Raw genomic sequence first — 11197 nt, 5'->3', positions numbered from 1 at the left:
CCCCTCGTCTCTGACTGGCATCTAAGCGCTGAGAGGTGGGGGACCTTGGATCTTTAAGAGATTTGTGTTTTTGTCATTATCTAGAGGGGATCTTGGTATTTTTCAAATAAATATATTCGTGTTCTTTTTTTTTTGCGCTGCAATGGAGATAGAGGTTTGTGTCATCACAGGTCTAATTATTTAGATATGACGAATTTATGTTATTGCGGCATGTTATTTTTGTTCGTTTGATTCTTTTTGGTGTTGGAATCTTTCCTTGACATTGTGGTGAAATTCTTGTGATTCAACAACCAACATATCTAGAGGATCATCCCCGGTTCAAGTATGTTCATCACTCGAGGCTACTCATATTTTTGGATCATCGACTCAAAGCGACTTCTATAAACTTTTATCGGTAATCAAGTTTGTGCGGGTGAAAGAGTGACGGTATCGACACTTCAGTCTAACTGCAGCATCTTACTGAACATTTGGGAGTATTTCGTCTTGTAGAGATTAATACTTGGACTGGGGATCTGAAAGTAATAAGTACAACTGCACAAGGAAGCTAAAAGCATTCAGCTGTATAAATCATATATAAAAAGGCAATCTTCTCCCCCCATTTGTTTCGCCTGTGCTGTTTGTGGTCGGATGTCCGTCAACATCACAGCCAGGGCGTGTTGTAGAGCGGAGTGACCACCGTCTTGGTGTGCAGGTACTTCTCGAGAGCATCCGTGCCCATGTCCTTGCCGAAGCCGCTCATCTTGCAGCCGCCGAACGGGGCGTCGGGGTCGAAGGCGAAGTAGCAGTTAACCCAGACGACACCGGACCTGACCGACCGCGACACGGTGTTCATGGTGTCGATGTTCTTGGTCACCACGCCGGCGGCCAGGCCATACCGGGTGCTGTTGGCCTTCTGAATCACCTCCTCCACCGTCCTGAAATAAAAACAGTGCACACCCAGTAGTTTCAGGCCGTCAGATCGGTTCCATCCGTGTGTCGACTCAACTGTCAGGTTGCAAATGTTCTGGCAGAGGAAATGCAAACACCTACTTGAATTTCATGAGCGCCATGACCGGGCCGAAGATTTCCTCTTGCGCAATCGCCATGTCATCGGTGACGTTGGTGAAGATGGTGGGCTCGATGTAGTAACCCTTGTCGCTGCAAGGCTTCCCTCCGGTGAGCAGGGTGGCGCCTTCGCTCTTACCGACGTCGATGTACTTGAGCACCTTCTCGTATTGATCCTTGTCAACCTTTGTTGAAATTATTTATGCATATAAAGTGGTCGTTAATTAGAGCCTTCTTCTCTGGAGAGCGCAGCACATAATATTAGAGAGATGCCGTCAGGTCGATGGATTAATACCTGAGGGCCTTGATGTACGTTGGGGTTGAAAGGATCTCCGACCACCGATTTCTTGGCAAGCTCGACCGACTTCTTCACAAAGGCGTCGTAGATCCCTTCCTGCACGTATATGCGCGTGCCAGCGACACAGATCTCGCCCTGTGATGCGACAGTAGCAGCAGAAACCGTGAGTGCATGCATGAGACTATGAGAGTTTGATCGAGGTTGTTGCTTGAGCCAGATGAGATGACACGGTGAGCACCAGGAGTACCTTGTTCATGTAGGTGGCCATGTTCACGAGGTTCACGGCCATGTCAACGTCGGCGTCGTCAAACACGATGACGGGGGACTTGCCCCCCAGCTCCAGCGAGACGGGCTTGAGGTTGCTCATGGCCGCCGCCTGCATGACCAGCCGCCCGACCTCCGTGGATCCCGTGAAGCTGATCTTGTCGACGTCCATGTGAGAGGCCATGGCCGCGCCGGCCGTCGGGCCGAATCCCGGCACGACGTTGAGGACGCCGTCGGGGATGCCGGCCTCCTTGGCGAGGTGGGCGTAGAAGAGCGCGGAGAGGGGCGTCTGCTCGGCGGGCTTGACGACCATGGTGCAGCCGGCGGCGAGCGCGGGGCTGACCTTGAAGAAGAACATGGTGGTGGGGTAGTTCCATGGCACGATGTGGCCCACGACGCCGACGGGCTCCTTGAGCGTGTAGCCGTGGAGCGGGCGCGCCATCTTGAGCGTCTCGCCGTGGATCTTGTCGGCGGCGCCGGCGTAGTAGCGGAGCAGGTTGGCGCCTCCGGGGATGTCCATCATCTTACCCATCAGGAATAGCTTGCCGGCGTCCACCGTGTCCAGCGCCGCCAGCTCCTCGACGTGCTGGTCCACCAGGTCCGCGAACCTGTGCATGATCCGGGCCCTTGCCTGCCCACGCGCCAAACAAAGAGACATTGTCAGTTATCGGCAGACAAACGAACCCGCCATTTGAAAGGAGTCGAGGCCCAAGATGCCTATCGATGGGCCGAATCATATTGAGTTTACAGTGCGTACACAGCCGGGCATTCTGGGCCATGGGCCGTTGTCGAAGGCCTCGCGGGCGGCCTTCACGGCGAGGTCGATGTCGGCCTTGTCTCCCTCGGCGATCTTGGCGATCACCTCGCCGGTGCGTGGGTCCCGGGTCTCGAACGTCTTGCCTGTATGCATAAGCGTACGTGTTCAACTAATGAAATGAAATACAGTCAAGAAAAAGTACGGAAATGAAATAGCCATATGATTGTTCAGCTGGATGAATCACTGAAGGCACGTCGTTATCAGTCGGGTGGAAGTACCGGTAATTTTTATTTGTGGTCTTATACCACGATAATGATGGCGAAGTTAGTCCTATCCCACCATAAAAAAGATGTGGTGACATGGCTCGAGCTACGTCCGTAGGTGTAACCATCAAGAATTCCATCAGAGCAACAACATGGTTACAAAAAGCTACTCTGGCGGTCGACTCGAGGACGGGACAGCGCAAGCAACAAAAAAACTCCCGAGGACAGCGCAAGCAACAAAGGGGAGGACGGGCGCAGAAGAGAAATTGGCGACATCTATGGGGCCGGCATGCACACGCATGGGGATAGTTACTCGCCGGATCGGACACGCTCGATTATCCCGAATCAATCGGGCGTCCATCTGTCGTAATCAAGTTGATCGTATACTAGTCCTTGGCCTTGGCCACCGCGGGCGCTGTACGTGTGTGCCTGCCTTGGCCACCGCTGCGTCTCCGCCGAGCGTCCTCTGCGCCGTCTCGGCGCCGCTGCATTCTCCTCGGGGGCGCACGTGTTTTACCTATTCGTCCAAGAAGATCTGCGCTGCGAGCTTGGCCACCCGCTGCTCATCCTCCCCGCTTGCCGCCCGCCCGCCCTGCTCCACATCTACCGTCGCGCCGTCGTCATTGCCATGCGCTTCCGCTACCTCTCTCTCGTCTCTCAGTCTTTCTCTCAGTATCTCACGCAAGCAGCAGACAGCAGCGGGGCGCCTCCCACGAGCAACGGGGCGCCTCCTCTCCGACGCGCTCGCACTCCCTATCGCCGGCCGCCCTCCATGGTCACGCTCCTCTACGCGGGTCGCCTCCTCTGCCTCGCGCTTCTCCATGTCGGACGCCCAGCACCGCCTCCCCTGCCCTGGAGCTGCCGCGCAGGTACCATCTAGCGCCGATGTGGGCGTCCCGGGTAACCCTCATCTCTCTCTCTCTCTAGGCGACCACGGAGGGGATCGGGGAGGTCACCGGTTCCCCGGTATTACAGGGGAGTTCGGGCTCCAGATCGGAGAGGCCGGTAAAACGGCGAGGAAATCGGAGCGCCGCTAACAGAATTCTTTCGCGTCTCTCCCCTACGACAACGACCGGCGGAGGGGGTCGGGGTGCTGCTGCTGGACTTGCCCTCGCCCTCACCTACGCGACCGCCGCGGGAAAAGAAAGGGAAGCTCTGCGTACCGGAAGCCGCGTCGACGAACTGGCCATTGATGAAGAGCTTGGTGAACTTGATGTCCAGTTCCGGCACCTCAAACCCCTTGGCGCCGTTCGCTGCCGCCATCGCCATCGCCCCGTTCAGCTCGTCCCTTCCCTTGGCCTCGGTGGAGAGAATGAGTGAGGACTCCTGTGTTTGTGTGCGCTACGGAGGAACGGGGTTTGGCCGTTTTAAAGCAAGAAAAGGGGGAGGGTGAGTGGAGGGAACCGAAGTGGCAAAGAGCCAGATATGGCAGACTTGTTGACCGTGGACTCTGGGTGTGTTTGTGTGCCAGCCACGGGTGTATATGTTTCCTCTTCTCCTCGAATTATCCTCTTCTCTTTATTACACGATTATAATGGCGTGTTTGGTTAATAATCACAGGAGATTCTTGTAGGCTCTCACGAAAATGATTTTTTCCTCGCTTCTATATCTACTAGAACAATGCTCGTGCGTTGCAACGGGATATAAATATTCTAATACGTTAGCTCGTGATTTACCTGTTCGTAATAGTGTGATTGTGTAAATAAATGTTCATCAAATTCTGCCCATGAATTACCTTATATTTTTTATTAAAAGTTTAGCAAGTAAATTAAAGTGAAATTAATTCAGAAGGTAAGTAAATTAAGTTGCTTAATTATCATACAAGGAAGGTTGGACGAAGGGGTGATGAAAAGAAAGGTAAAATGAAAACCTTACGTTCTTTTTAAGTAGTAGAGATATAGAGATATCTATCTATATCTCTATCTTTATTTATATCTTTATATTTATCTACCTATACTAACTTATATCTATATCAACTAATGCAGGGAGGTATCTCTATCTCTATCTTTATTTATATCTTTATATTTATCTACCTATACTAACTTATATCTATTAGCAACTAATGCAGGGAGGTATCTCTATCTCTATTTCTATCTCCATCTTTATATTTATCTACCTATACTAACTTGTATCTGTATACCAACTAATGCAGGGAGGTGGAATTATTGCTCCTGCTGGTTGCAACCAGCACGACTAGCTTTTGCTTCTATTACAAAAGAGGGTTCGCCTTTGAATTAGTAGTCCCACCTCGCTGTAATACATAAAAATTCTGATTTATATCCCTCCGTCTCAAAATTCTTGTCTTAAATTTGTCTAGATACGAATGTAGTTATATATTCGTATCTAGACAAATCTAAGACAAGAATTTTGGGACGGGGGTATGTCAGCGCGTAGACAATTAGCAAGCTCCTTTGTAAATAAATAATGAGGTGTTGGATTATGGAAGAACCTAATCTTATTTTCTTAAGAAATTGATCCCCACTATTACCAATCCTCTTAACATGCACACTGTCCACATCAGCAGACCACCTGTCCACCACCCTTCGTCCTCTGCTCGCCCCAGTCTCCTCCTCCTTCCTTTGCGCGCTGCACCATTGCCAGAGCGCCTCCCGTACATGCATTTCCATCAGACGCGGTCGGATGGAGGTGGGAGCGGGCTTGTTTGGGAGAAGCCACAAAGCAAGCAGGGTTGATAAAAAAACGTAGAGGAGAAGACAAATTGTGACCAACGTGCAGGAGAAGACAACCAATTTGTTTGCATGACTTCTCTTGTGTTCGGAATTTATTTATTTTGAATGGACATTAGTTTTCCATGAAAGAAATTATTTTACCGTTTGGTCTTCTTTAAACGGATACCATTTGGTCTTTCTTTAAACGGATACCATTTGGTCTTTAGATACATACATAGAGTATATTAAATATATAGGTCACAGAGTCTTCGTATTTAGGGAGGTAACAAAAACAGTTGTCTCTTTCTGCGCAACTTAGAATTTAAATTCTAAATTTCACTTTGGCAAGGAAAACTATTTTCAAAATTTAAATAATCTTGGTATGCCACTATTGAGCATAGACATTTATACTGCGAAAAGGTTTAATTTATGTTGCGAACGATTGAACAATAAACAATTGTGTTACGAAGAAAAAAGAGCACAAATGAAGGACGACTGGGCTATGAGCTCGTGATATTTTTTTCCTTCCATTGCAACGCAAGTGCATGTTTGCTAGTTACAAATAAAACATGAATCACAAGTACATGCCTGAACGATGGTACATGGAGACGAGGAAGCCTTTAAAGAAGGAGAACATAGAAAAACGGACGACATAGATCGAGCAACAACGCGGCGAGCAAGAATACATGAGGAACTAAATACTACACCACAACACGACCAATGACACCTGAGTTCCACGATCACACCCTTAAGAAAGAAACGGTGAAAAGTGTTGCCCTCGTCACGTCCGAGGAACGGACAAAAGTTTTCACCTAAAACCATGTCAGGGGAAGCGAAACCGCGACAACGTCTCCAAGCGGAGAGCGGCACGAGTGGGCGTTGTCGCCGTCAGCACCGAAGCGAAAAGCTTTCACTTGGTTGCATCCTTGTGCCATGAAGGAGCATCACATTCATCCACCGCACTAAAGTAGGGATCCCACAACCAGATTTGGGCCCCTCCCCTACAACAACAACAGCAACAGAGAAGGCGGTAGGCCACCCACCGCGACACCTCTCACTGCCCACACGATCGAGAAGGACAACCACTACCACCCGAAGATCCGCCGGAGAGCCTACCGAGTAGTTCGCCCCTGAGGCCACCGCTCCAACATCCCACACTGAACCTCTCACTCACGCCAAAATACGCGAACGCCACTGACCAAAGAGAAGGTAGATACCTCCTCACCTACCCTTGGGGTTCCACCACTCGGTTGAATGGAGGGGGGCGGGGCACGATAGCCAGGAAAGGGGAGAACGCTGGCCACGAGCAAGCACTAGGGGAAAAGCCCATCCCGGGCAAGGGGGAACGCCCCGCCATCGCACCCGGGTTGCGCCTTCAGCTACCTGCCGAAAACACCTTCGAAGGAAGCAACAACCAGCGCCATGTCAGATCTGGCCCCTCCGTATCTCAACAGCGAGCCGCCCTGGAACCGGCACCTTTGGTTGTCAGGCAGCCTTGGCAGCGCCGGCTGGAGCCACCTCCGAGCCCCTGTAATCTATTGGGATCTGCCAACTCGTTGTCAACCCGCGCCCACAGAGAGGAGCGGAGACCTGCCAGCCGCCACGACCGAGCAGCGCCGGGCCACCACAGCTACCAGCCACTGATTCCCAAGGTATACCAGAAGTTACCAGCTCGCACCATGAGCACCCACCGGATGATAGATCTGGCAGAGCCCATGTTGCCGCCACAGCCACTGCCTACAGGCCAGCCGCACCACTGAAGCCACCAAACGTCACCGCTGGGAGGGGACCTCGTCGCACCGCCATGACCCTCCAAATCATGACAACCCGACCCATCGAAGCCGGCATGAACCAGATCCACACGTAAGGAGGTGGGAAGTCCCGCATGAGAGGAGTAGGGGTGGGAGGGGAAGGATCTCGTCGGCGGCTAGGGTTCCCTTCCCGTCGCCGCCCACGAGAGCGACACGTGAGTGGAGAAGGGGTTTTCACTCATGTAGGCTCTGGCGGATCAAATCTAGTCTGCTTGGTTGCCCGCGCGTTTTGTTGGGCCTGCATTGCATGCTTCTAAAGGCACCTCTCATTCTCGCCCTTAGGAACGGTTGAATTAGCGATTTTCAGCTTGACAAGCCCAAGCGAGCGCAAAAACACACCACAGGTGGTGACTCTGACCGTGCGTCTTGGTGATAACCTTTGCACGTGTTATGTTCTGCTCATCTTTCTTAATCTTCTTCACATAATCCCTTTTGATATGTACAATGACGTTTTGATTTGAGATAAGCTCTACATGAAAAAGATGCACATCAATATTGTGATTCCATTCCTAGTTTTGTTGATTGTAAATCGTTATTTTTTGTGTTTGTGTTTGAAGCTTTCTTAGATGATTTTTTTCAAATTAGTTGCACATGGTCGACCGTAAAAATTTCCTTCGAGGGTAGCTTCATCCAGCCGTTTCAAACAACTTTAATGTTGTGATTTTTCTGTTCAGTCGGTCGTAAACGAATAGATCTATATCTCAATGTTGTAATGTACTAACGTGTTCATGCGTGCATGTTCTTTTAGATGAATTTCATTAAATTCATCGCACACGATTTATCGTTTGAAACTTTCTTTGACCACTACCTTCATCTCGTTGTTCCACACAACTTTCGTTTTGTGGGTTTTCTTTTATTTAAACGCTCATAAACAAAGTTGTTCAAACGTGATGGTGTGAGGTAAGTTTACCATGTGAACAAAAGGTGAGAGTTGCCATAGGCGCACACTTAACCAAACAGTCGAACACGTTGCATTTGACGAGCACATACATGCAACCAAACGGCATGCTTGCAATTATGCTCTCATGCGAGAACAGGCAATGGGAGCAGCCAAATAATGTGCAAAACTTGGCTCATAACTCGTACAATCTAAAACGGTCTCTACCCAGCTAGGTTTACATGATGCTACAAATGGATGCGAGCAACCAAGCAAGCCCCAATAGTTTTTCATTATGTTTTTTTTTTCTGAAACCATGGTAAGTGTTTGGGATTTCGTATCCACAAGTATAGGGGGAAAGGTTAACCTAAATGTTAACTATCTGAGGTCATCTCAGAGGGATTTTTTGAGAAAACGTGTTGTGACATGTTTTCGTGTATGAATTTCAAAGTAAGACATGTTGCAATTACTGTTCACTCTGAGCAAACTATGAGTTGATGGCACTAAACGGTTCGCTCAGAATGGCACTGAGCAAGCACATCCGAAGTGACAAATTGTGTGTTTTAGAGCACGACAATTTTCATCAGTTCCCTTTGATGTATTATAACAATTTTCTTCTACCCGCATGACAAATCATGAACAAGTTGAAAAGTAATTTGTTTTTAGTCCGTCAATTCTCCATTTTGCATCACGACAAACTCGTGAAAACTCATGGCGATTACTCTTCTGACTATTTCTACTAGGACGGTGAAAAAAACATGGCAAATCTTTGTACAATAGCATGTCACATATATTTCTTTTTTTTTACGAAAATATTAGATCTGTTATAAAGATTCACCGGAAATACAAAGCACTCCAAACATAATAAAAATTACATCGAGGTCCAGAAGCAATTCTCGAGCGTTCGCTGAGAGTAGTTTTTTTTTGGAGGAAACACTCCCAGATCTCGACGTTGATTTAGATGATCTCTCGTGGGAAACGATAGTTGGTTCAGATGATCTCTCTGAGGAAACATCAGCGCAATAGTAAAGTCTAAGGTTATTTAATTACACAAGCCTGAGAGCAAGCTATTGTCAATCAATCCCTTGGGCAAAAGTGTTTGTGGACTTTCTGATCAGGTGGTCGTCCTTGTCAAGGGTCCGTGATCAACACATACTTCATCTGCCTTCTCCCAAAAAACACATGCTTGATCTGAAAATCAAGATGATCGGTTGAGTTAGCGGATGGGGTGTTCGTGTCAGAAAGGGACAAGTGGTGTGGACCGATGGCAGTTTCCTTAGTGTCAAAAACCATTAAGAGGATACCTCTTTTTAGAAGATATTAAGATGATAGCTAGGCCATGATTGTCGACCATTTCGGTACTCAAAATTGGCCCCACGCTGTTCTGTGTATTATTCACAAAAAGAACATGAGTCTATTCTAATCATTGAAAAAAAATACCGTGCTATAGCGTGTAGAGAATTGTCTCACCAGATTGATCAATGTATATTGTTTTACTAATAGTGCGCTATAGCATATGCTAATAACATATTTTCAAGGGCGACGCCGTTTTATATAGCGCGCTATTCTTGTTCTCGATTCTAATCGAAGGGCTGAAATCCCAAATAAGATCGCCAGAGGCTCACCCGTTGCTGAATGCAGCGCCAGCTAGCAACACTTCCACACCAAGGGCTGGCCGGTGGCTCCTTTCAGCACACGTCCAAATGGGCTACTGCTGCCGCCAGCTGCTCTATCTCTATCTGCCCTTGATTTGTCAATCTCGGAATCCTATGTGCGTTTACATCTACTATTGCAGGTTAGCGGACAGCAAATGCCCTCTAGAAGGGCCGGCCGGCCCAGGTCATTTTTGCGGAGTTGGAGTGGTGGCGCGGACGCACGCAACGTAACCCTGTCCATCGCACGAGGCGGCACGCGTCGGTGTCAAGACAACACGCGTTGGCATGAAGGTGAAGGTGAAGGCGAAAGTGAAGGTGAAGCCTCAACGAGCACAAGCAAAACACCACGTGTGCGTGCGGCCGCACGCAGTCGCAGCGCCGTCAAAGCCTCCTGCGTCAGAGATGCCGCTGACGGGCGCGCGCTGCAGGATACATGTCGTCGCCGGCGAGGCCACGACGCCCGAAAGGTCAGCGTCGTGCTTGCCACGCTGCCGTTGAAAAACGTTTTCCTGATAAATGTGGCGGTCGATTTCCTGTGTTGCATCAGAGACAGGGGGGGAGCCCGCCTTCGCGACGAAGATGCGGTGGGGTGCTGCTCCGCGTTGCTCTGGCCAGGTCCATGCCAAACCAAAACTTTGGCGACATTCCACGACCCCCTTGTGCCCGGCCAGCCCCATGCGTGTGTCGCTACTGCTGCCAATTGATCGAACCTGTCGAAGAATCTGGGTAGTCCCACTAGTCCCATGCCGTATTGGACAGCACGGCACAGGACGGCAGGGCGCGATCCCTACCATGTGGCCGTCTCCTGGCCAGAAAGAGCACGAGCAGGGCGGGACGCAGAGCCCGGGGAGCACGGAGGGTGACAATGGGAAAGGGATGGATGGGTCTGCCAAGGACGAATGGCGACCGACGGAGCGCGATGCGCAACAGTCGCCAAAGTCTTAACTCGGCGTCTCGGCCTTTTTGTCAGTCTCATTCTCGGAACTGTGCTTTTCCAGAGTCTCCGACTGTTCAGTTTGAACGGTTCACAAACGCACACCTTCAGTTAGTTCCAACTTTCAACAGCATGGTTTGAGTTGCAGGAACTCTCGGCCCTTTCGAGATTTCTCTGTATGACCGGGACAGGAAGCAAGGCCGGCGATGGACATGGTGCTTTAGAGGAGCGCCGTTCCGAGCTTGAGAAGCTTGTGGCCCGACTCGGATAAGCTGTATTATTAAACCATACAAAACAACAAGCAATAAGTCAAAGACGGATAAAGCGGATGAGCGGGGCAGGCAAGTCTATTTAGTCTTGCCCGGTTGTCGGTGGCACGCATTAAGCGAAATCGGTTGTTATGTTTTTGATCTTCTTTGCATGAGAGTTATCAGAATCCGTAATCAAACCGGAGAAAAAGTAGGAGTACATTGGAAGCGCGCAAAATGCTAGCGCCTCTTTTACGGATGCCTCACCTAGGTCAGCGATCAATAAGTTTTTTTTCTTTGAAATGGAGGCGAAAGCTTGCCTCATCCATTAAATAAGACAGAAAAGAGTTTGTTACAAGTCATCCAAAATACACGAC

General features: G+C 49.4%; 1 protein-coding gene across 1 annotated transcript; it reads right to left on the bottom strand.

Annotated features, from left to right (window-relative positions):
- Nucleotides 1–327: 327 nt before the first annotated feature.
- LOC123080224 (aldehyde dehydrogenase family 2 member C4) lies at nt 328–4064 on the bottom strand. The gene is made up of 6 exons (XM_044503123.1): nt 3790–4064; nt 2364–2506; nt 1590–2237; nt 1340–1477; nt 1030–1229; nt 328–914 (listed from the first exon to the last, which is right to left on the bottom strand). Exons 1-6 carry the CDS (start codon nt 3893–3895, stop codon nt 641–643), a joined length of 1509 nt encoding a protein of 502 aa, XP_044359058.1. The 5' UTR covers nt 3896–4064; the 3' UTR covers nt 328–640.
- Nucleotides 4065–11197: the final 7133 nt, after the last annotated feature.

This window comes from Triticum aestivum, chromosome 3D (genome assembly GCF_018294505.1).
Source record: "Triticum aestivum cultivar Chinese Spring chromosome 3D, IWGSC CS RefSeq v2.1, whole genome shotgun sequence".
Lineage (NCBI taxonomy): Eukaryota > Viridiplantae > Streptophyta > Magnoliopsida > Poales > Poaceae > Triticum > Triticum aestivum.
Note: the sequence above shows the minus strand (reverse complement) of the source record. Positions and strands in the feature narration are given on the sequence as shown.

Excerpts from the sequence above, each read along its gene's own strand:
- LOC123080224 (XM_044503123.1), bottom strand. The coding sequence starts at position 3,895 with ATGGCGATGGCGGCAGCGAACGGCGCCAAGGGGTTTGAGGTGCCGGAA. Across the intron at positions 2,238-2,363 it reads GGCCCAGAATGCCCGGCTGT|GCAAGGGCCCGGATCATGCA; the intron begins GTACGCACTGTA and ends GCGCGTGGGCAG. Across the intron at positions 1,230-1,339 it reads ACGTACATCAAGGCCCTCAG|GTTGACAAGGATCAATACGA; the intron begins GTATTAATCCAT and ends ATTTCAACAAAG.